Raw genomic sequence first — 26426 nt, 5'->3', positions numbered from 1 at the left:
ATGCTTGGAGGCTGGGGACCACAAACTTGGCCTCTCTCAGGACCTCAAAAATAGAGATCATTCAAAAGCTCCCTGTGTGCTGCTGTCCTATGAAGACTCCTTTTAGTTCTCTACAGAATCTGTCACCTTTATTCAACCATGCCTCATTGTACACACATGAAGTAGTGTTAGCATGGTCATGACCAAAATTGTTCTTTAGTCCAAAAACCTTTGCACTAAATCCTAATATTTTCTTCCTGCAAAATGAATTCCTGAATTGTTTAGTCTTGACATTTCCTTTTCAGAGTATTACCTAAACTTAAAGTGATACTGACAACAAAATAATTCTTTTAAAAAAACAAATCTACCCCCAAACATACCTATAAGTCATGTGGACCATTTTTTCCTGAAAGGGCTTGTTCTCTAAATAAAAACTTTATAAGATGCTGGACCCGACTGTCTGCCAAACCCGACTGTATCTTCTCAGCCTGTCTGTCAAAACAGGAGCAGGCTGACGTCAGTTACTGGGAGGATCCTCCCCTTTTCTTTTCCCTTACTTTCGGCAGCATAATAAATCATGTGACCCTGACATGTGACTTGTTATCTCCTCTCCGGATCTTTAGCGTAACGCTGCTGGACTGCCTGCAAGTAATACTGCCTGTGAGTTTGCTTATTTCACCCTCCTATTTCTCCTTATTGTCCCTCAATCTCCCACCAAGATTTAACTTGCAGACACAGGCTTTCAGGTGTCTGCCTGCATAAACGGGCTCCCCCTCCCCTCTACACACACTGACAAGAGACTTAAGCTAAACGTGTGCACGATGACGTCATCGCGCATGAAGGCAGAAGGGCAGCGCAGGGAACCTGCGCTATTGGTTAGATGTTTTCCCTTTTTTTTCTGGAGGAGGCAGTGATCTAGGAGCGACGAAGAGAAGCTCTAAGATGGCTGCCTCTTGGGATTGTTCTTCAGAAGCCGTGATTGGGAAGGCGATTTAGCGTTGAACATTTTTTTGCTAGGATTTTGGAGGCTCACACCATTACAAACAAGTAGGCAGATTTAAAAAAAAAAGTTTTTTAGGTGTCAGTGTCGCTTTAAGGTAAGGGAAGACGAACATTACCCATAACACCTTTGCCTGGTTCAGCTGCTGCGATACGCACTCCTTGTGACAGTTATGCAGTAAAAGGTGCAAAGCACAGGACTCTGTTGGGGTTATGTATTAAAAGGCACAAGTTTGCCCAGGAGCAGTAAACCATAACATTTACTGGTCACCTGTTTAAAAGCAAACATCTTATTGCTTGCTATAGGTTACTGCTTCTGGGCAAACTCAAAGCCTTTTATTTCATGGTGGGGGGGGGACATTGTACTTAACATCTGCCTTAGATACATAAACTACAGGGCTCCAGACGCATAACCATTCATAGCCCGGCACAAATCTTTGGACCTTTGTACTGGAGCAGAACGATTTGCACCTTGGGAGAAATGTTTTGTTTGTATAAAAAAAGAATAAGATAAAAAACAAAAGAATGTTTTTGTGCCTGTTATTTGCATTGATTTTATAAATATGAAAGAGCATTATAACACATATCAAATTATAGTAAAATGTTGATCCAGAGACTGGTCCAGTTGTTCGGGAGTCAGGAAGAAATTAGAAATTGTTTTCTTCTGGTGCAAATTAGGATTTTTTTTCCTGTGGATCAGCTAAAAGCTAGGTTGTTAACTGATTAAACTGCTGTACAAGTCTTTGTTCAACCTACGCCTCTAGGTAACCATTAATGTTGAACAATGTCTTGATGTATGATAGGTATGATATTTTCATATATCAAAGGAGAATACCACATGTTGTGGAAAATTTAAGCAATACAAATGGCAAACATTAATAGAGGAATTATATGACCATTTTAAAATAAAACAAGCAGAAAAATATTAAATAGACCCAGCCTTACTTGATGGTTTATATTTTTAGAATAGTGCTGTAAGGTAAACCAAAGAGCATAAAAATAAAACCTTTTTTACATTCATAATTGTGCAAAATAAATTAGCAGATACCAAAACATGACTTGCTGGGAAATTAAAAAAAAAAAGTGTAGTAAAAAAGTTCAATAAAAACCTCTTTTTAAGTCTATAGCCATTCACCATGCTGTATACTCGGTAGTCCACCTACAGTAGTACCTACAGTTGATGTAGCTTTGGCATTCAGTACAAAGGATGCAACCATGTAAACATCAGCGTTTATAGATGCAGGCAGTGATGGTCACAGTTCTTCTAATGCCTTTTGGCACTGACGTAGCAAACAGTCAAGCAACGTGGATGAATGCGATCTGATCCATAATGTCAGAAGTCCAGAACTGAAGTGACAATGCAGCAGGCAGGGCACTGTGGGGAGCATCTGGCATGCAGCTAACCCCTCGTCACCTTAACAAGAGAAGAAAAAGAATAAAATTAATATTAAAGTTCACAGTCACCATAGTCATTTATATCATGTATTTTTACAGCACCAATAAATCACACAGCATTCTTATTCTCTGTGTTTTGTGATTTTGAATGACATATTCGAATATAACGATGTGTGATTAAGCTAAATGAGAGACTTGGGAACAATTAAACCACTGAGTATATACAATAAATACATCCCTAGGTGCCTCTCAACACTGGAAGAAGGAAATGAAGAGGTGCACATTGTTCTTTAGCTAAAACACTGTAAACAACTTTGTATCTTACCTATAATTTCAACAATATGAAAGTTAATTTCCCTCTGTAAGTTGTGAAGAGTTCCTGTGAATGATTGCTGGCCAACAGTAAGCTTGCGTTTCAGTTCATTGGAGTGAGAAGGCCACATTATGCCAAATTCTTCAGTTGAAATACTTAAAGGTCTACATGAAGAAAGGAGATTTCAATTTAATACCAATGCTCAGTGAGTTTCCTTTCTTAACATCACCTATACATATACTCAAGTGCTAAAATAAGCAGAGACAGGCGGAGCCTCACATCCAAGAGTGAGTGTTTCCATGTGCATAAACATTTAAGGATCCATGCAGTGAGCACAAAACTGCACCGACTACCGCTAAATGATCCCAACCTCCTAATTATTATGTTATTATTATTATTATTATTATTTATATAGCGCCATCAATTTACACAGCACTTTACAGAATAGAGGGTTACAAAAGATGTAACGGTTAACGTACATATAAACAATTCACAAAAATGGTTTGCAGTTACATTGGATGAGGATCGGAGACACTAGGGGGAGGGCCCTGCTCGCAAGAGCTTACATTCTAATAAAAAGCCATACTATACAGAAAGCTATAAATATGTAATTAGGTCATTTTATATGTACTGATAGCAGTAGGCCAAGAGTATATACTAGATTAAGCTAGACATTTCATTAAAACTGTATAAACTACAGACATGAGGAGATATCCTCCTATTAATACAGTGCAGTAGGGAGAAGCTGAATAAATAACACCAATACTAAATAACACCATTAAAAGAACATTAAATAGGTAATAAAGCCTAGAATAAACATGATTTTAAAATTAAACTCTCCCTACCTGTTACTGGGAAAACAGGCAACTTTACAACAGGGTTGTTATGTTGGTTAGGGGGTGTCTGTGTTCACTGCCAACACCCACATAGCACAAAAGGGTTCAAAGACTTCACCTTCATTACTAAACTATCTTCCAGCTGCAGTGCAGTAGTTGACTTATCAGGGAAGGCTGTAAAAAAACATACCTTATAAAATCCAGCAGAAGGAAATCTACACAAAAGATGATCTGACAAGGCTCTGCCAGCTCTGACTGGTAACTGATGCAGCCAGACACTGATTCTGCAGAACAAGGGATCAACATCTGTACACAGCCCCAACACTGCTGCACACCAAGGGCATCAACCTGGGAAAGCTGGCAATGAAGGCTTGAGGAAATCTAAATGATACAGAAAGAAAATTCAAAGTAATCACAATACAGACATCGGTTAGTGTGTATATTTTATATAATATATATATATATATATATATATATATATATATATATATATATATATATATATATATATATATATATATATACATACATATATGCGAGACAGAGGAGCACAACCCTTTACAAAAAAAAAAAAAAGTCAATGCCCTGGGCGTGTACACAAAAAAAATTATTGAAAAAAAATCAACATTTCCATCACCAATAGTGCTCTTCCTCATGGACAAAACCTGTCCTTGAAGAAGAGGGCTGCTGGTGCTCAACACATTGGATTTCTTTCAATTAATTTGTTCTTTTCTCACTGTGAGTACACATACACATTGATTTTCACAATGCATTAAGAAATTTGTAGGCATTGTTCTTACAGAACTACTTACTGTGCAGTTTTTTGAATCATCAAAATGAACACTAATATTCTGAAATACTAAAGAAGTCCTATTGACAATGATTATGGCAAGTAGCACATTGTCGTCTTTCCATACTTTGCTAAAGTATATACTTAAATTCTCATCGCTTGCACTCTCTTTAACAGGTGAATGAGGGTGCTGGGCCAGATCAGGCAGCAGGGATGGCACATGGTACACACTGCAAGTTCCTTGGTTAGGTGAGGTGCTTTGCAAGGGCTTGATTATATCCATATTGGAGTTGGCAAACAAAGCAGTAGACACATCCCCTTCCCCTAAAGCATCAAGTCTCTCAGGTGATGTATGGGAATCTGAGTTCAGTAAGTGCGTGCCACTTGTTGGCGGAGTGTAGCCCTCTCCATCAGAAATGAGATGGCTGGGAAGGGAAGACGACTCTTCATTCATCACTTTATTTCCACCTATTTTTGATTTCCTCTTGAACTTTTTTGGAGTCTGCTCTGCTTTACCCATCTGTAAAGTAAAGATCAAGAAAACCACACCAATTATTCTTCCTACAGTTAAAACAAACACCTTTTTTTTAACACAGAACTTCAGTTAAAATGGTTGAGCAGTGCATTCCTTTATCAGATAACTCCACTAATATTAAGTCATATTTACTGCCTTTTTTATGGTACCATGCACAGTACCTCCACATTTAGAAGCACACTCTATAAGTAGAAATAACTAATAAACTAGCATGCGTTAATATGGGGTTGTCAAACATATCACCCTTTAGCTGTTAGGAATTACAGTCCCCAGCATTCTCCTGCAGGGATGGGGGGAGCAGAAATTTATAGCAAGTGGATGCAAACTGCTATTCACACTTTCACATGTGAGGAAAATTCTGATTTTGAATTCTCTTAGGGTAATGTCCCACTGGGAGATTAGTTGCCCATGATAAAGCTCTGCTACCGTGGGTGACACTTCAACAACCATGTGATGATAGTCAACATATTATAACAGATAATTTAGCAAAAGAATGTGACAAAATTCCTACCAAGCTGACAGCACTGGATCCAAGGCCAACAAATAAAGTAGATGCTAGCTGCCTCTTCTCTTTCTCTTCCTCTGTAAAGGGCACCAAACTCTCATCAGTCCTTTGAAGTTTCTTGTCACCACTTTGTGAAATCCCACTGTCCAGAGGGACAGCCATAGATTCTGGCTTAACTGATGTAACTGATGTACTTTCCTTTTTCAATAGGTAGCCATCTTTACCCCAAAGTTTCTTCACACCATCAAGCTTAAGGCGAGTATCCCTATTAAGAAATTTAAAAAAAAAAACACGCAAATATTACAAAATAAATAACAAACCAGAACAAAAAAGGAAACACACCTATATTGTGCATGACCATTCTTAATAGGCTTTAATAGGGTGTGCAAAAAGTATTCTATCTTAAATAGATATTGCATCACCCTAAAATACCTCCACTAAATAATAAAATATATATTATGCTCTGATAACCTCATACCAGCCCTCCAAGCCATTGTATATTACAAAGATTTATTTTTAAATATCATGCACCACACTGTGCTTCTGCAATTGATCTGCAGTAGAGATGAGCAAAAGAACTTTGCCACTGACAAATTAGCCTGTGGTATAGTTTTTTGCAAATTTGCTGCAAATATTCACATAGGGAAAGCAAGGAGTAGATCTCCTGATAGGCACAAGAATTTCCCAGAGAAATTACAGCAAGGGTAAGCAGACACAATCCAATTGCATCTCCTTCTTCCCTGCCTGCCATTTCTGTGTGCAATGATTGTGCAGAGCAAGAGATTGGTTCTTCTCTGCTCAAGACATTGTTATCTATTCGCCCCGAGTTTGTAAAATCTCATGCATTTCATAATCCCTGATCTGAAGTAAAATGCCAACCTCTTTCCAGTGAAACAGAACATGGATTTTGAAATAACTTTGCAAGATAATACAATATTAATAAGACACAAGCTTTAAGGATTCATTTTCCTTATATGCTTCAGCGATGATTAATGTTTAGAAGAAAACACTTTCTGCTTTATAGCCATTCAACAGTAGTAGTTGATACTGAAAAAATAACACGTCAATCCAGTCCTTCAAGCAGACCACTTATACCCGTAATGGGACTGCACTAATGGAAAAGGACCTTGGAGTCCCTGTAGATAATAAATTAGGCTGCAGCATGCAATGCCAGGCAGCAGCTGCAAGGGCAGACAAGGTTTTGAGCTGTGTTAAAAGAGACATATGGGAGGAGAGGGTTATTCTTTCAATTCCACGAGATTCCATGAGATTAAAAAACTCCATATTTTTTTCTAACATTTAGATACCAAATTCATCCCAGTAACCAGATATGTATTTTTTATTTCTTTTAATGAGTCAGGTACCTCCTCCCTTTTGTCTCAAAACCTAATCTTAAAATATAAATGAATATAAAATATGATTATATTCATTATTACATTGCCCATTTTGTTCTATCAATATATTGTTTCACTGTACAGCATTGCAAGTACAAGTAGCACAGTATAAATAAACATATACTTTCATACATATGACTGTACTAACTAGCTAACATACATCCATGCTATGAACAAAGTATGCTGTGTTCAAGGCCAGATCTTTGAGAGAGCAGCTATAACAGAAAGTGATATTGGCCTCCTTGCCATCAGGGAACTTTGCTCTGGGGACACTTACTCTTTTTGCCCAGTTTCACCACTGTTCCCTGAGATTCCTGACGAGACAGAAACTGCAGAAGGAGAATGTCCATCCGTGAGACTGGCTGAAGGCAAGCTAGGCGAGAAGCACAGCCCATATGGTTGCAGATTCAAAGCTAGAAGGGAATAACATACGTCACTTTTTTGTATTAGGCATCCAGTTAAATTACACAACTTTAAATCACAAATAAAATGAATGAATGCAAAACCATTATTGTTAATGCTAAATTTCACTCATTTGAAAAATGTATATGAAAGCTACTATGAAGATTATAGACACCTGCAAATATTACTGTTTTATGCATTTTTACAAAACGTTGCAACAGAAACAGGTTGAATACAGTGTACTTAAAAAAACATAAGGAGAAAGCATTGCAGTCTAAGAAACACTGTTCTTGAGTGTATAGCTCAGGCAGAACCCAGTGCCAGGTCTGTTCAAGGCAGTTTCCTTTTTCTATTGCTGTACAAAATCTTTCCTTCATGCAGGGCTCAAATCAAAGTCAGGAGTTGGAAAGTATATTGCTACAGACAATAACTAGAAGTCTATTCCCTTAGACTGAAATAGTTCTAAAGATTAGATGTCTGCTGTTCCATCTGGCCTGTATGCAGGTTGTGACTAAAGACCTTGAGTAAACACAGGATTACCTCTGATTAGACATTTATGGAAGCCGTATGTCTTAGACTGAGCTTTATGATCACCCCTGCCCCATCTGCAGACACGCAGCATCCTCGGGGGGGTATGGCACTGCAAGCCTTTATTTAACTGTGTTGCATATAGTGATCTTCAGCTGCATGCAAACACTAGTGATGTGACGGACTGCTAGGAGGTGCAATCCAAGGAATCGTTCTTGAATAACATGTCACATTTTAAACATATTAATATAAAAAAAAAAATAAACATACTACAGGTATAGGACCTATTATCCAGAACTTTGCCTCCAATATGGATTAATGCAGCTTAGTTACCATCAAGTACAAGCAACTGTTTTATTACTACTGAGAGAAATTAAATCACTTTTAAATATTAAAAGTATTTGCTTATAATGGAGTCTAAGGGAGATGGCCTTGTGGTAATTTTAATCTTTCTGCATAACAAGTTTCTGGATAAAGGGTATTAAACCTGTAATTTAATTTCAGGTTGATAAGTATTTAACATGTATGTGTACCAAGTGTATGTATAACAAGGCTCTTCTGCTTGCTCTGCTTCCCTCTCGTCTTAGTTAAAAAGGCTCACAAGGCTCATTGCTACTAGGATGACTGAGAGGGGAAAAATCTCTGCAGATCAGGCTGGCACTGCTCTTCTGTAGCATCTACACTAATATAAAAGTAATTTAAAATGGTTCTTTAACCAGGAACAGGTGTCTTCCCTTCCTACAGGAAATATATAATTTGTGGGAATGTTGGCTAGTTCTCTTTTAAATATGGCGGGTAATGGCGATGTCCTACTATTCTCAGAAAACATCAGGAAAACAGTATGTTGCACATCCCTGTCTTAAAGGAACAGTAACACCAAAAAATGAAACAGATTTAAAGTAATAAAAATATAATGCACTGTTGCCCTGCACTGGGAAAACTGGTGTGTTTGCTACAGTAACACTACTATAATTTATATAATAAGCTGCTGTGTAGCCATGGGGGCAGCCATCCAAGCTGGAAAAAAAGAGGAAAGGCACAGGTTACATAGCAGATAACAGATAAGTTCTGTAGAATACAATAGTGTTTTATCTGTTATCTGCTATGTGCCTATGCCTTTTCTCCTTTGAATGGCTGCCTCCATGGCTACATAGCAGCTTATTTACATAAATTATAGTAGACTTTCTGAAGTAAACACACAACTTTTACCAGTGCAGGGCAGCAGCACATTATATTTTAGTTACTTTTATACACTTTCATTTTTTGGTGTTACTGTTCCTTTAACTTCAACATATAGTTTAGTTGTAGGAGCATAGGGTCCAGATATGAAAAATGTATGGTTCCTATAATGAAACCTGTATTTTTCAGACTAAGGTAACATACTGCATATTGGCATTCAAAAAAGGCCATAGCATTTCAACTAAACAGAGGCCCAAGCAGCCCCCCACCAGCTAACTACATAGTGACTGTCTATGGCATCTTACAGCAGCCCCTCTGGCATTTGCCAGAATCCACATAGTGCCAGTTCAGGCCATACTGCATAAGTATTAGAAGAGTTGAGAGCCAGTGTTAATAGAATAGCTGAAAGGCACTATTTGTAGATATCAAATTCATACCTTTTTCACGAGACATCTTCTCTTCTTGGCGCTGATGACGGGGAATATAAGTTGCTGCACCATTGCTGAGTGCATCTGCAACAAACCCATCCAGAAAGGACAATGAGGCATCCACCTGTAATGACATGGAAAATTAAAAACAGCAACTATAAAAACTACCAGGCTAAGGCTATATATGCAAGAGCAGACATAAGACTTTTTGAATTTAACTTTTTTGTGTAGAACAGTTTTCTGTGGCCAACAATGAGGCTATACCAGTCCTACAGTCCTATGTGTACATCTTTGATTCCTTGGCCCACAATCAATGTCTTTTAGAGCCAATCAATACTTTGCAAATCTATAAAATCCCTGTAGTGTAAATCAATCCTTATGAATAAAAAAATTTAATTGTCTCACTGATAAAATGGCAAAAAAAAGCATATATTCTGTATATATGCCTGAAAATAGCAAGACAGAGTCATCCTATCATGTTCTTTTGCTGAGATTCAATATATTTTTTATAACAGAGCAATCAGACCCCAGTGGTTGTAGAAATTATAGTATAGACTGGATGCTTAGCAGATTCTGAGCAACAAAGCTGCTAAGGGCAAACTAAACATTTCAGACACCATTCACCAAATGTATTGGCAGGTCCAGCAAAATATTTTTGTGACTGTTTCCACAGTGATTAAATGTTACAAGAACTACCTGGTGTCAACCTAGGCAAATGTGCAATAAGGAAAACAGGGAATCCCCAAGAAAATGAGAAGTTACAAAATTTCACTTGTTCTTCCTTTTAAAGAAGTTCTGGATTAAAAAAATAATAATAACAGTGGGTGCTATTTCTAAATCTTATTCTTGCTTCTTTAAGCAGATTGCCCAAAGGAAGAACTACATATCTGTGCTGCTCTTAACAGCTGAGAATGCTTGAGCTAAGCTAAGGCCATTTCAGAAGAGAAGCCCAGTGAAAGGATTTTAAATAAAAATTTTGTGGAGAGAAGAGATTATAAAAAGACTGGCACAGAAAAATACCTTCCTACATGTATAAAATTCATGTCACTTTAGATTAAGTGCGACGGGGATAATGTCACACATCACAAGGATTAGAAACATCCTTCTAATCACATTGCATTTGCATTCATTTCTTACCATAAAATCTTCACAGCTGGAGTTGAGTGGAAAGAGTTTGTGCGTTAGGGGGCCCTCCACTCGCAGCAGTTTCAATTCGCACACGTGCTGCCTCATTACTGTGTCCGGACAAGTGCTAAACTCGTGGATTATTCTGTCAACCAAAGAACAGTGTGGACTGAGGGCTGTAAGTTTGCTAATAGCTGCAACAATCCACGCTTTGGTTTCAGAAGTAACTGATCTTTGTTTGAGAACTTCATAAAGGTTTGTCATAACAGATTCTACAGGTATATGTTTTGCAAGGTAGGCATATTCTCCAAGTACCTGCAGAACAAAAAAAAATATTGAGGGCATTTATTTGCACTTCAACATAAACTAAAGCAACTAAACACTGAAACCAGATTTCTCTTTATGACTTTCCTATACCCGCAAGCATCCTGGTTTAGAATCCTTCTGATGAATCAGCTTCCTCCCAGAATCAGTGCATAAAACCTAAAGGTAACATGTATTTGAATATGGGTGCTCTGTAGTGAGCTCACTGAAGCAGCTGGGTTTAAGTTGTATCCTAGGAATTTTAGTTCAGACTTTTTCTGCATATGGATATTGCATATGCAATGCCAGTATCCGAGTGGGAATTAGAACTTGATAAATAAACCTTTTTTTCTTTAACATTACTCTTATCAGTGCCCACAATAACATATGTTTCTCCCTGCACTCAGTTTCATTTTGTTTCTACAGCACAAACAACTCATTTCAGCTGCTTCCTAGTGTAGCATGAAGCTTTGTCCTCTTTCTTTTCTAAACGCTCTGTCTCTCTTTGACTGGAAAGGCAGTCAAAAAGGTGCCTACTGCACATGCCTGTTTAATTTCTATTGAAGCAGAGGCAGCAATCATAACCAGCAGACACCTCTTTTGACTGTCTTCACGGTCAAAGAAAGGAGAGCTATCAAAAGGGGGCAGAGCTTCATTCAAGACTAGAAAGTTGCTGAAGAGCTGCAGTTGTACTGCTTGTAATTTAGAAAGGACATGAGACTGAAGGCAGGGAGAAAGTTATGTTGTTTTGGGGACTGTTGAAATTATTTTTAGGGGATTTTTAAATAAAAGGTTTACTTAGCCTTTAAATCTTATTACTTAAAAGTATATTGGGTCAAGGGGTTATGTATAATATAATCTTATAGTACATGAAAATAAAAAAAATCAGTAATAGTTTTTCTGACTGTAGAGAAACTACCACTACACAAAATAAATGTATAAAAATAGTAAACGGATTTCAAATGACATCAGAAATAAATGTGGCTGCTACAACACTGCAGCATGCAACATTTTTTTCCGAGAACAGAATTAAACTCAACCAGGTAAAAAGTTATAGCAATTTATGAAATGCTCAAAATATATGCAATCTGCATAAACCCTCTGCCAGAAATGACTTTAAAATGAGAATTTAGCTACGGTGGAAAAACCAATTTACATGCAAGCTAAGAAAGAGGTCCCGAGCCCATCAATAAAAATGCTAAAATGTGCAGCTTCGCCTCAGACACAAAGAGAGGATTTTCACTAATATCTTCCTCACCCAACTGATAACCTGAAGGAAGCGCTGGGGGTAATGAGCATTCTTGGTTTCCAGCAAGGCAAGATAAGACTGCACTGCATAAAGCCTCAGCTGCCTATCTTCCTTTTCATCATCAAATCCTGCAAAAATGAAAGATCATATTAGGACTTTCACAGCATACAGTGGACAAAAGACCTCTAGATAAAGTTTCTTTGAGACAAAAATACATTTCAGATTGAATAGTGAAAATATAATAGCCATTAAATAAGATAGACAGGCCACCATGGTGTCAGACAGCAAGTAAAACAATGGTGGTATTACATAACATAGCCAATTAATGTTTTAAAGGTTAGCCAATACACAGTATTTACATGTTGCAGACATTCGTAACTCCATAGCAGGAAACATCAGGGATGTACATTAAACCCTGTACAGCAAGCGAAAGTGATTAAACTCTTTAAAGAACTCCTATGTACATGATTGCTTTTGTTAAAATAGTAATATACAGCTATAGGACGTATTATTCAGAATGCTTGGGACCAAAGCTTTCTGTAATTTGAAAAAATGTCCTTGTAGGTAATATACAAAGCTTCTGTAATTTGGATCAACATACCATAAGGCTACTAAAATCATTTAAATGCTTTCAAAACTTTGAAAACATTTAATTATTTGCTTAAAATGGAGTCTATGGAAGATGGAGTCCCATCATGTGGAGGTTTCAGGACAATGGGTTTTCAGATAAGAGTACCAGTACAGTAATACAAATAGGAGTGTGGAGGTTACATCACAACATGAGCAAATTTTGCCCTAGTCCATTAACCCACAATCAAGCAATTAGTTGGCTAACTGGAATTAAAATTGTGATTTCTACAGTATATTAACACACACACACACATATATATATAATAAAATTATTTTCTAATGACACTGAAATACGAGCAGCACACCAGTTATACTACATATTTCCACATTGCAGTTAAAGGAAAGAGTTTAATTCTGATTATAATATATCTTTTTCAATGCTATTAGGCTGGGGCACGCTTTCCCTCACAGAAATGTTCACTTGCTTAAAACTCATCCAACCCCTCTAATATATCAGTATGACCCTTTTGGAATATTAAGATGGAACCTCCTTTTTCTAATCTAATGGATGCCCTTGTGTCTGCTGAAAGGACCTACTAGTAAATAAAGCATTAGAGTGATATTCTATGGTCCCCTTATATATTTATACATATTTATCATATTCCCCTCCTTAGGCACCTCTTCTCCAGCATAAACAGACCTAATTGGTCCAGTCTTTCTTCATAACCAAGACTTTCTATGCCCTTTACCAATTTAGTTCCCCTTCTTTAGACTCTCTCTAATTCAATAATATCCTGTTTAAAGAAGAACTATACCCCCGGGCTATAAAAGCCCCCTTAACTATCACTGCCTTGACTCCCCTAACCTCTCCCTTATCGCATAGTTTCTAAGTTTAACAACTGTCCCTATCGCTAACCCCAAACTAAAACAGCAGAATAGCGGAGCTGCATACCTGGCCGACATCTTCTTTGCAACTGAACAGTCTTCGGGTCTCTCCGCCAATACGAACCCTGCTTGTGCATGAGCAGTTGGTGGTAGCAGGAAATTCGCTTAAATTGCACATGCATTGGCAATTAGTAAATTGCGTTGGCGGTGAGATCCGAAGACCATTCAGTTGCAAAGAAGATATCGGCCAGGAACGCAGCTGCACTACTCCGCTGTTTTAGTTTGGGGTTAGCAATAAGGGCAGTTGTTAAACTTAGAAACTATGCGATAAGGGAGAGGTTAGGGGAGTCAAGGCAGTGATAGTTAAGGGGGCTTTTATAGCCCGGGGGTATAGTTCTCCTTTAACACCGGAGACCAAAAATGCATGGCATATTCTAGATGGGGCCTTACCAGTGTTCTGTAAAGTGAAAAAATGACTCCCACAAATCTATTCCCAGTTTAGTAAGTCAAAACCTTATTTCCCCTTGCAGCTGCTGCCTGGCATTGCTTGCTACAGCCAAGTATATTTTCTACAAGAACTACAGGGTTCTTCTTCACTATGGATTTGCCATCAGTGTCCCTATGTGATGGGTCTTAGAACTCTGGCTCCTCAATAGTATACACTGATTAAACACATTTGCCTTCTCTGTATGCTTTATAACCACATTATTTCCATTATTTAATTGAGTCACACTTTCAACCTGCATCACTGTATTATTAAGATACTTTAAAAAATATGGGTTAGTTTTAGTCTGTGCTGCAATCCCTATGCAGCAGTTAGTCATTCAGTTAAAATACAGAACCTGGTTGTGCTGCAATTTTGGTTTACCTTCAGCCAGGAGTCGAAGGAAGTTGTTAGGTATGTCTGGGTGTATCACGTCCCCTCCAATAGAGAACACTACATTCATTGTCTGAATAAACCACTGATTGTTCGGGGCATATGTGAGAAGATAGTTAATGAAAACACAATCCAATATAGTAGATGTTTGTTTAAAACATAATTAAAAAAACATCATAATCAAAGGGAGAGTTTATCATATAGTAATCACTAGATTATTAATTTCATAATAAAAAGACACATTAATGTAGAGTAACTGAATATTCCTGCTATAAAGTGAATTAAACTATATATTAGCATAGCTCAGTGGTGTGATGATGCTAGATAAAGTGTTAAAAAATATAAGAGAGGAGCCCCCCCATGTGTGAGTATAGGCTCACCAAAAAAAACATCTGCAATTAAAACAGACGTTATGATAGCACAGTTAAAAGCACCTATTATGATAAATGGTATGATTTTACAGCAGAGGGAGCCCACCACTGCAATCACAAAGTGTGCCTGGGTAAAACTTGTGCTCCTTCTGCTGGTACACTGCTAAGTGCTTCTGTTTGTTTATGTGAAATACTTTTGCTTCTTTTATATTGATATGTGCTTGTAACTGTGATATAATAAAGTATGCTTTCAATTACATATGTGTCTGATGAGCATGTAGTTGGTTATTCTCACCATAGGTATGCTTCACTGGATGATCTCAAACTGATCTGGAATTGCCTTGTAGTGGTGTCACCAAAAAGCCCTCAGAAAAGCAGTGTATCTTTTGATTACTGAGTTTAAGCCCTGTGTTTTTTATTGAACATATTTTCAGATGCCCTTAGGACATTGCCATTACATTACTTTTTCTTTTAAAGTTTAATCCTAACTAAATTTTTAATTTACTTTTGTATTTGGCTGAGTTGTATTTTATGGCTGATTTATAAGCATACTATTTACAAACTGTATATAACGATGATAATCTTGCATAATTCATATGACAAATGTAAATCCAAATATCATTGCTTTCGGTAAATAAAAATAAGTTAAAAACAAAAAACTTTAGGCAGTACACCTTTAATTGTCCTAAGCCCTAGCTTTATATGAAAATGTCATCATTTTTTAATTTAAGCTTAAGTTCTAAGGAGCAGGGCCCTTTTAACCTTCTGTATTAGTCAGTATTTGTATTGTATGTGTATATTTCATTTATACACCCACCAGTTGTAAAATGCTGCTGAATATGCTGATTTTTTATAAATAACAAAAAAAAAGGATATTTTTCTGCTAGGTCAGCTATTTTGCCAACTAAGGCAATTATTGTACATTCATCTTTACTCTGCGTCAGATAGTCCAACATCTTTTGTACAATAACAGTCACGTTCTGGCCATTAGTGATTCGGTACAGCAGCTCCAGAGTCTGTTGATGTATAAAAGACACAAAATAAAATTTCTTCTTTTAATATATAATGGCTATATGCTCTTTATACAGAGAAATCAGTGTTTTATTTCATGCAGATTTCAATAGCATCACACACGTGATTATGTATACGTATTTCCACTGTGTGTTAGGGTACAGGGAAAAATACATATGGTGTGTAGAATAAAATATCAATGTATGTTTGTATGTATGTATGTATGTTTGTGGCTACAGAACCATGGGCACGTATTCTTGCTTCAGCAAATGTGTGTGTGTTACATATGTGTGTGTTGTGTGTCACACAAATACATAACAAACACAGACTTTATCCATATTTCCATAGTCATAACTTTCACCAGTGTATTTTAATATTGTGCTACTTGGAACATTGGAACACGTGGAAATTGTTGGTAGCACTAATAAATGTCACTGGCAGACTAGTACAGGTGTGGTAGGTACTCTGGGGAAGGCTGATGAATTTACACAGTAGTGAGAAGATGTAGTACCTGCTTGTGTAATCCTAAAAGCACAATCCCTCTCCTGCCTTTGGACTGCCTTCTCTTCTAAACTAGTGAGAGAATGTCCAGCCTGCGAGCACCATCCCAGAAAGAAAGCCTTCCCATGGAATCAATCATATGGCAAACTGAATGACCATCTTGTTGTTCAATCAGTACTCAAAAAGCTCTCCCCCCCCGCCCCAAATTTCACATAGGAAATGGTATGCTTTGTTTTGACCTGCATTTCCCTGCATCTGTAATTTATGTGCACTCTGTGTTGCTGTGTGTGTGTGCTCACATATAAACTTTTGTGTGAACTAATAAATGCCAATCATGCCAGAGCTAGATATAGAACACTCCTATATTATGTATGAAAAACTATTGCAATGACATGCATGGGACCCAAACCCCCATGGCTCAAAGCTGGCCTACTTTGGAAAATCAAACCTTACCCCTTATCAAATTTACTCTGTTAGCCAGAGGTTACGAAAAGAAATTCTAAAAAAATATGGAGCCCATGGTGGCAATAGCAATTTTGCTATTGACCTGTACCTTGTTTTTCTTTTCTTTTTTTTTTTGTTATAAAATAAAATAATAAAACATTACCTATAATAAAAAAAAAACGTTTGTCTGCATGCACATACACACAGCTTAGAGACAACATTGTCACAACATTGTCTCAACGCTATTCTGATCGTTCAGGCATCTGGCCCGAATGAATGGAGCAACAGAAAGGTGGCCATACATATGTATTGTCCCTTCTATGCTATCCATCTGTTCAGAAAGATACCATGTATAGTGGATACTGTGTATGGCCAGCTTTACTCTCTCACTAAACAAAGACATATTCTTGGGTATTCTTTTCTTTTTAACAATATTTTAAATAGCAACACATTCTCAGTTTCTCAGCTTCAGGTGACATTAAACTAGCAATGTTACCAACCTCTCTTTTAATGATGGGATCTGGGTGGTCCAAACACTCAATTATTGTCATCTGATGCTGAAGTGCCAGATTAGGATCCTGTTGGATAACATATGTGAGTGCCTTTAAACCTACAAAAAAAAAAAAAGACTGTAACTAACTTCATATCAGTTACCAGCATTACATCAATGCATTCGTTATCTTGTGGGTTGTTAAAGAAGGTTAGCATCAGCATAAGTAGCAGTTTTGCCAACCTTCTATACACAACAGTAATTTAATATTTACAGTTCAAGTGTTGTAGTTATGTTTTAAGTAATAACCTGATTCTAGGGGGGTTGACTACAATAAGACTGATTATACCAGTGAGGAAACAAGAGAAAATATAGCAGTTAGGACAGGAAAATATGCAAGTGACGGGAAGAAAATACCAAAATGGATGATGGTGGCAGTCAGAATCAGAAACAGTGTAAAAAATATAGCTTGTAGTCATGAAAATGAAAAAGCAATAAATTATAGTGTCCTTACCTAAATACTTAAGGTTGATCTTTGGGGACAGCACAAATTTTCCAATACATTTTGCTGCCTTTTCAAATAAATCTGCTTTCGGGTAAATAGTATAAATGGTTTGCACACACTCAAACAAAATTGCTGAAAAATAAAGACTTGATTTACTGTCAGTGAAAACACAAGAATATATATAGCAAGCAATTTGCCATCATGTAGCTTAAATACTAACTTACCATAGGTGATGTTGTGATTTATTTCTGCCCTCCTTAAGGATTCATCCAACACATCATAGATTAGCTCACTGGCCCTACAAAAACACACACATAAGTGAAGGGGCAAAAAAATATGATGAAAGACCACAAAAGACAGTTCTATGTTTTAGAATGTTTTCAGTACTAATTACAAATATATTTGTGTGTGAAAGAAAAACTTTCCTGTATGCAAGTTACTGCACAGAGTTCAATACTAATAGAGAACCCGTATGCCCTGGCATAATAACCTGCATACCTGCAATATGAAACCAAGGTGTTTATAAAACTATTAGGTGCACACATTATTATACCACTGAGTGGGGTACCTCTCTGGTTTTCTTAACGCCAGATGCTACCTGAGCATACTACAGAGCCTACCTGGGGTCATCTTTTCCCAGTAATCTTAAAATCCTCAGGAGCTGAATCTGAAGCCATGGTGCTGGGACACTATGGTAATTAAAATCTGCAGGCAGTTTCCCTCCAACCACTTGCTTTAAAATGGTAATGAAAGAACCTGTCAGGTCTTTGTAACCAGCTGGGTTGTCCTGTGGAATAAAAATAACAAAAACATGTTTGTTTATCATTGTTATATATATAACAATATGTTTATATTGATATATTCATATATAGTAAGCACATAAGTGCAGTGGGGACACGTGTGCGGAAATCTGCAGGTTCTACCTTGATCACTTGGTAATATATGTGCAGTGAAGCAGCCATGACTCCAACATCCCGGTCACAAAGTGCTTTCCTGAACTTCTCATGGATGTGCTGGACTTGAGTGGGTGCTATCATATAGAATTTATATAATGCCAGAACAGCTTTCCTCCTCACGATTTCTCTAGTGACAAGAGTAAACAAGCAAATATATATAAGGAGGCAAATATTCACAAAATAATCAATCAATCTATTTTTGAATGGCAATTGAAAATCTGCCTTAATGTAGCCTCACAGACAGACTGGAGCAGTACTGGTTAAAGCCACAGTAATAACATTAGTGTGGTAACTATTACAAAGTAAGGAGTAACATGCCTAACTAATAATGAAGCCCTTTAATTCTGTGAGTCCCAAAGACCCCTAAAATCCTGTTCCCTCCTTTCAATATCCAGCTTTATTCTTTCATGCTACCCAGTCATAGCATAGCTCTTTTCTACAGTCTAAACATAAATGTGACTGGTACATATATTGTCATAAATCTATATAATCATTTCTTACTTTGAATGCTGCAGCTTGTCTTCTATCAGTGGCAGGGCAGCTGGAATCATTTCCTTTGGAAAGATTTGGCTGACAACTGTCAGTGCCATGCATACTTCAACAAGGTTGGTGCTTTGTAGGTCCTGTTGACAAACATTCATGTCAATAAAGGATGGAATTTTTTCATATAAATGGGCATGAATACCTGTTCTATCTAAAATATATGAGCAGCAATTTTGCACCTAATAAATTTTAATAGCTTTTATCTTGTGGCACTAATGTCATGCAGTCTTTTACAGAAGTACAGTGTGCCCCCTCTCCCCCACCCCCAAAAAAAAAATCCAAAATGTTAATGCCTGAGCAAAGGAAGATTAATATACTATCTAGTAGGAGTACACTAATCCAGAATCTGGTTTGTATCTCAGCCGAATCCCATTGTTTTTTTTTGTCCAGCAAGCCTGAATCTAAATATGGGCCTTAGATACTTTTCAAATTCTCTAATACCACCTTTCTTAAAGGTGTTCAATGTAAAAAATAAAACTGGGTAAACAGATAGGATGTTAGCCAAAATGTAATCTATAGAGAGACTGGAGTTATGGGATGTTAATGTAATAGCTAAAACACAACTTTCTCCTTTGCAGCTCTCTTATCAGTGGGTCGGCAACTAGAAGGGGGGCCACATGGGACACAACTATTCAGTTAGTTTGTGTGCAAGTAGGTCAGGATCAAAAGCAAACCTAACTAAACAGTTCTGTGTTCCTTTAGATATTTCTGGGTATTTACAGCCATTTCTATAGTTTGTGAGTATAAGAGAAATGCAGAAAGTTGTACTAACAGCGATTGGGGGGACTCATTTTATTTGCCTCAATTAACATTTAACCTTATTAGAAAATTGCTGCACAAATATGAGGAAAAGGGGGTGTATAAATTACCACCTAAACCCTTCTTGAATACAAGCAACAAAGGTCAAGGTAAAAACTGCACCACACCACTTTTAGCCAATCCAAAATGTATTTTCCCTTGGTCTATAAAGACAAAATTGATTATTTTCCTCTCCTAAAAACACATCTCTGGTACATCTTGTTTCATTCTGCAGAGCATTGTACATTAAAGGCAAGCATGCAAATAGTGTCATTGCCCATAGTCATTTTAACCTTTAGACTGGTGCTTTTGACAGATGTATGTCAGTGTTACCTTTAAAACTGTATTCACCAACAAAAGCAATAATTCATGGTTTTCATGCAGGAATAAGGACACTGCCAGGTACCCTGTAAACAAGAAAGGACATACTGCAGTCAGTACAGCGATAACACATATACAGTGGCTTGCAAAAGTATTCGGCCCCCTTGAACTTTTCCACATTTTGTCACATTACAGCCACAAACATGAATCAATGTTATTGGAATTCCACGTGAAAGACCAATGCAAAGTAGTGTACACGTGAGAAGTGGAACGAAAATCATACATGATTCCAAACATTTTTTACAAATAAATAACTGCAAAGTGGGGTGTGCGTAATTATCCTGAGTCAATACTTTGTAGAACCACCTTTTGCTGCAATTACAGCTGCCAGGCTTTTAGGGTATGTCTCTACCAGCTTTGCACATCTAGAGACTGAAATCCTTGCCCATTCTTCTTTGCAAAACAGCTCCAGCTCATTCAGATTAGATGGACAGCGTTTGTGAACAGCAGTTTTCAGATTTTGCCACAGATTCTCGATTGGATTTAGATCTGGACTTTGACTGGGCCATTCTAACACATGGATATGTTTTGTTTTAAACCATTCCATTGTTGCCCTGGCTTTATGTTTAGGGTCGTTGTCCTGCTGGAAGGTGAACCTCCGCCCCAGTCTCAAGTCTTTTGCAGACTCCAAGAGGTTTTCTTCCAAGATTGCCCTGTATTTGGCTCCATCCATCTTCCCATCAACTCTGACCAGCTTCCCTGTCCCTGCTGAAGAGAAGCACCCCCAATGCATGATGCTGCCACCGCCATATTTGACAGTGGGGATGGTGTGTTCAGAGTGATGTGCAGTGTTAGTTTTCCGCCACACATAGCGTTTTGCATTTTGGCCAAAAAGTTCAATTTTGGTCTCATCTGACCAGAGCACCTTCTTCCACATGTTTGCTGTGTCCCCCACATGGCTTGTGGCAAACTGCAAACGGGACTTCTTATGGTTTTCTGTTAACAATGGCTTTCTTCTTGCCACTCTTCCATAAAGGCCAACTTTGTGCAGTGCACGACTAATAGTTGTCCTATGGACAGATTCCCCCACCTGAGCTGTAGATCTCTGCAGCTCGTCCAGAGTCACCATGGGCCTCTTGGCTGCATTTCTGATCAGCGCTCTCCTTGTTCGGCCTGTGAGTTTAGGTGGACGGCCTTGTCTTGGTAGGTTTACAGTTGTGCCATACACCTTCCATTTCTGAATGATCGCTTGAACAGTGCTCCGTGGGATGTCAAGGCTTTGGAAATATTTTGTAGCATAAGCCTGCTTTAAATTTCTCAATAACTTTATCCCTGACCTGTCTGGTGTGTTCTTTGGACTTCATGGTGTTGCTCCCAATATTCTCTTAGACAACCTCTGAGGCCGTCACAGAGCAGCTGTATTTGTACTGACATTAGATTACACACAGGTGCACTCTATTTAGTCATTAGCACTCATCAGGCAATGTCTATGGGCAACTGACTGCACTCAGACCAAAGGGGGCTGAATAATTACGCACACCCCACTTTGCAGTTATTTATTTGTAAAAAATGTTTGGAATCATGTATGATTTTCATTCCACTTCTCACGTGTACACCACTTTGTATTGGTCTTTCACGTGGAATTCCAATAAAATTGATTCATGTTTGTGGCTGTAATGTGACAAAATGTGGAAAAGTTCAAGGGGGCCGAATACTTTTGCAAGCCACTGTAATGATACATATTCAAGAAAGATGCAGGCCACTTAAGGGCCTATTAACTAAGACAAGAGCAGATTTGCACAATGCAGGTTCTAATAGCAGCCAGTCACATTTTTGGAATGCTGTAGACTGTTAGGGCTATATATGCTTAAGCGTTTCACTTACCACAAGCATACCTACATGCTGGGAGACATGAGTAAACAAACATCTTTGTAACTGCTCTGCCAGCTATTCCCTTTGTGCTACAAGACTCTGTACCAACATAGCATGCAGCCAATACATATTTCCTATTTTAGTGTGATACAAACAGCTAAAATAAACTGCGCAGATCACTTATTGTGTTATTTATGCATACTATGTACAGAAGGAAGGCGCTGTTTCTTAAGGTGGCCATATGCTGTAAGACCACACTAAACAAATCGATCTTTATAAACATTGGACCAAATTAGTATGATCCAATTGTTTGGCCCCCAGGCCAATTATCAGATCAAACCAAGGGAAACTTGCCTGCAAAGGTCCACATCAATGTGCAGACAATCCTTGTCCAACAGTACTTTTTAACCAACACAGCAGGACCAATTTTTAGACAGATATCAGTTCAGCATGCTGTCCGGGCCAAACTGACAGGTTTTATTGGCCCATTTTTGGCCACCTTTACTTTGTAAGTTGAGGCTGCAATCATTTTCTGGGCAGTTTCAAGATAACAAACCCCATATCTATATTTATTCATACAATATGTTACATTTATATCCCAGTAGTTTTTATCATTACTGGAACAACAGGAATTTACAAGGTTCTTATTATTTAGAAAATTTATACTTTATATCTAAAGCTATTAATTCATAGAAACTGTCTAAACAAACAAAAAGCTGAATAGTAACAGGAACACAAACTGAAGCAACATCTCCTGTATAACAACAGAAAATGTTGTCAAGTGGTGCTGTAAGTGCATAGAGAGACAGATACGTACCTACTCTTTTTTCAAGCAAATTCCCTTGTTGAGCCAACTTGATGGCGTGAATGTAACCAAATCCAGACTCATATCCCAGCATTTCGCAGTAAATGAATCTCACCATGCATTCCTTCATCTGCCTCTGATATACAGATTTGTTATTAATTAGTTCTGTTTGTGCTAAATACGTATTTATATCTATCTAAAGAGCATATTATATTATTATATTTCAGTGAGTGGCTGAAAACTGTCACATGATTACAGCAACATATTACAACGTGAATTACTGTTCATTGTAACACTGGTGCAAATTTCCGATTCAGAAATCTACAATTAATGCAAGACAGTTAAATAATTCCCCTACAGTACTTCGGGGATAAGCATGAGAATGCATGCTAGACATGAAAATAGATTAAACTCCAAAAGCAGGACTAACAGATATTCCAGTGTCTATGCTCTTCCTTCCCTCTAGGGGGAAGAGGATTTTTCTTTACTGGGTCAATAAATTCCAACCCAGAAGAGGATTGTTTTGAAGGAGGAACCAAATTCTGTTTCCAAGCACTGATAGTAGACTGGTGCCTTCATTATAACTGGAACACCAACGAGACTATTAAGAACACAATTAGGGATAAAGGATTATGGAGTCCTAACCGTGGCATAACAATAGAGGAAGCAGACCTGGTGGTTGCAGGGGCCCAGGGGGACATGTCTGCTTCCTCCAAGGGTGCACAGGCCCGGATTTGTGACAAGGCCACAAAGGCCCAAGCCTAGGGCAGCAGGGCTTTAGGGACGGCATTCCACTCAGCTTCTGTTTTTAATTTGGGTCCGAAGCACTGGGGAGGTACGAGAGGCCTAATAGTTTTTAATGCCCCACACACCAATCCCCAGTGCTCCTGACCCAACTACAAATTTCTGTGCATGTGCGCACCTGAACAGTCCCAAAAGGGAGGGGGCAGCAGAGAGCCAAGAGACGGGGGCCTAAGGGCGCCCACATTACAAATCCAGCCCTGATGGTGCATTTAAATCTCTGCTCACTGGTAGGAGAGTGGTCGGGAGCGGGGATTTAAAATGCAAAGTCATCTGGGCGGAAGCGTTAGCATGCAGGGAGAGGGGCCCTTCCAAAGACTTTTTTTTTAGCAGGGGGCCCGGTGCAGTGTTGTTACCCAACTGAGTCCTAAGGACCCTAAGTTTGAACCACTAGGGTTCGGTACAAGCTTTGATGGTTTCTGCTTTTTTTTTTTTTTTTTTTTAAATGTGATCGCTGTGCTAGCAATCCTTATCTACTGACCACTTTTACACTTTATTAAATTAGTCTTTTTGATTAAAAAGCCATAAACTTACTGCTGGCATGAAATAAAAACACCCCTTTGTCTTTGCATTGCCTGTTATACTCAATTACTTTCAGTGCTATAAGCACTTGTGTGCAGCAAGTTGTTTACTGTTGGCGTCATGGCTTTGCACACAGGTCTTTGCACCTTTATACGTGCGATTCTGAATTAGACAGTGTCTGGGAACCACTAAGGAAAAAAATTAAATATAATGGAATAAAGGAAACAAAACTAAATGTGACATTCCCATTACAAAGTAAGGTTTCTAGCCAAATGTATATTGCTGTGGTCCATTTGTAATCAAGCCCTCTGTGTACTCATGTTTAACAGAATTCATTTGAGTACTTACTTAAAGGGGAACTTCACCCAAACACAACAAAGCTTTTTGAAAAGTAAACATAATAATTTCAAGCAACTTTACATCACTATACATCACTAATATTTCAAATATTAGAAAACAACGGTTACACAAAATTGCTAAACCATGGAGTCATAATGCAGAGTTATTACCAGAGTTGTGTTTGCAGAGGAAACGGTTACTTTCAAATTAGCAAGCTCCTGCTGAATTAATTTTTCTTCTTCCTAAGGGATATAAGAAAAGAAAAAGGTAGTACATAAACATTAGGGCATTGCATCTATTGGTACAAATATGTATATTATTTCCAAGTAAAGTAAATGTCTATGTTATAGGATTATACACAGACCTTCAACTTGTGACTCCTAGTACAGAGCTAAACCTGGATAACAGAACTTAATAGCCTTAACTGTTCTTCTCAACATGTTTTAAATGTTCCACAGAGAGATGGGCGCATAACAGATAAATAAGGAGAAAGCTATAATTAGAACAGGAAAGACTGAGTTTTTATGTTACATAGGGTTGAAAAAAGACCAGAGTCCATCAAGTTCAACCCTTCCTAGTAAACCCAGCACATACAAGCTATACTTACCAATCTATACACTCACATACATAACTATATATACAAACATCAATACTAACTGTAGATATTAGTATCACAATAGCCTTGGATACTATGCTTGTTCAAGAACTCATCCAGGCAAAAAAGAAATCCATGTTGCAATGGAATATAATAAGCAGGTAAAGCATTGCAGCTTTTGAACACTGGTGTTGACAGCAAGTAAAGCCAAACAGATGGAACCTGGCCCATAAGGATCGCTTGGCCCTTCCTGGACATGTTCCAGACAAGCTGCCAGTCCCTGACACATGAGGGCCTGTAAGTGCCAGACCCTTGCCCTGCCCACACCTGTCTGGAAGTGAGAGCCGTGATGCTACGGATGAGGTTTCCGAGCTTGGAACTGGCCCCGGACGGCGAGTCCTGGAGGATAAGGCCAGGCAGCGCGCTGAGAGTCCTTTCTACGATCTCACTCATCTTACTGGGACATTATCACAACAGCAGCCGGCATCTTCCTTCCCTTCTTCCGGCTACATTCAAACTCGCAAAACTTTACCCACACATGACGAAGTGTGCACTGACAGCTGTAATTATGCGCTTAGTGACCAGGAGTAGCCAGCAGGGGGCAGGCGGTACCCGCTAGTCGCTACAAGAGCATGGAACTAGGCAAGGAATTAGCTTACAACGGTATTTAACCTGCTTTCGGTCCCTTCTGAGATTGAACAGTTGCTTCTTGTATTACTATTTAAGCCAATATTTATATATTTTATATACTAAATATTGCATTTCTTTTACTGCATATCTTTTATCATTTAAATGATGCTGTTCTATGTTACTCTGTATATTACTGTATGCTGGAATAGTCTCATCTATTACCAGTGTGAGGGGTGCCCAGAACTGGAAGCTACAGGTCCCGCCCACAGTGCAGGTGCCTCTGTACATCCCAACACTATGGGGCCCATTCATGAAAGAACAATTTTTTTTTTTTTTTCAGAAAAAAACTTAATTTTTAGAACTTTTCTCTGACCACGATAATATTTGTATTTTTCGCAAAGACTAAGATCCATTTTGGAATTCGTTCAAGCTTTGGTATCGTGACTATCTTTTGGCCAGGTTGGAGCTGCAGAGTGCCATTGAGTCCTATGGAAGTCTTGCAAAATCATATGTTGAAGTTTCGGATCTGAAAATTTTGTGACTTTCGGATCACAACCACGATATTTTCGTACGACCAAGAAAAGAATTTTCGCACAATTTTCGCACATCAGAAATTATTGTGGTTACTCC

The 26426-nt window shown here is 38.1% G+C and overlaps 1 protein-coding gene across 1 annotated transcript; it reads right to left on the bottom strand.

Annotated features, from left to right (window-relative positions):
* Nucleotides 1-1502: 1502 nt before the first annotated feature.
* Nucleotides 1503-25716, bottom strand: ap4e1 (adaptor related protein complex 4 subunit epsilon 1). Its single transcript, XM_002936344.5, has 21 exons — nucleotides 25494-25716; nucleotides 24742-24813; nucleotides 22922-23045; nucleotides 20245-20318; nucleotides 19072-19193; nucleotides 18538-18697; nucleotides 18235-18401; nucleotides 17839-17912; nucleotides 17624-17746; nucleotides 17120-17229; nucleotides 15540-15679; nucleotides 14284-14396; nucleotides 11970-12088; nucleotides 10421-10723; nucleotides 9293-9407; nucleotides 7024-7159; nucleotides 5359-5617; nucleotides 4335-4832; nucleotides 3713-3903; nucleotides 2699-2850; nucleotides 1503-2392 (listed from the first exon to the last, which is right to left on the bottom strand). The coding sequence occupies exons 1-21, from the start codon at nucleotides 25617-25619 to the stop codon at nucleotides 2232-2234; spliced, it is 3339 nt and encodes a 1112-aa protein (XP_002936390.2). The 5' UTR covers nucleotides 25620-25716; the 3' UTR covers nucleotides 1503-2231.
* Between the last annotated feature and the right edge of the window lie 710 nt (nucleotides 25717-26426).

This window comes from Xenopus tropicalis, chromosome 3 (genome assembly GCF_000004195.4).
Source record: "Xenopus tropicalis strain Nigerian chromosome 3, UCB_Xtro_10.0, whole genome shotgun sequence".
In the NCBI taxonomy this organism is placed as follows: Eukaryota; Metazoa; Chordata; class Amphibia; order Anura; family Pipidae; genus Xenopus; species Xenopus tropicalis.
Note: the sequence above shows the minus strand (reverse complement) of the source record. Positions and strands in the feature narration are given on the sequence as shown.

What these genes read in the sequence shown, in the direction of transcription:
- ap4e1 (XM_002936344.5), bottom strand. Translation starts at nt 25,619, where the DNA reads ATGAGTGAGATCGTAGAAAGGACTCTCAGCGCGCTGCCTGGCCTTATC. An exon ending in TGGTGAATACAGTTTTAAAG is followed by an intron (nt 19,194 to 20,244) that starts GTAACACTGACA and finishes GTTTGTCAACAG; the next exon opens with GACCTACAAAGCACCAACCT. An exon ending in TCATATTGTTGAAATTATAG is followed by an intron (nt 2,393 to 2,698) that starts GTAAGATACAAA and finishes TCTCTTGTTAAG; the next exon opens with GTGACGAGGGGTTAGCTGCA.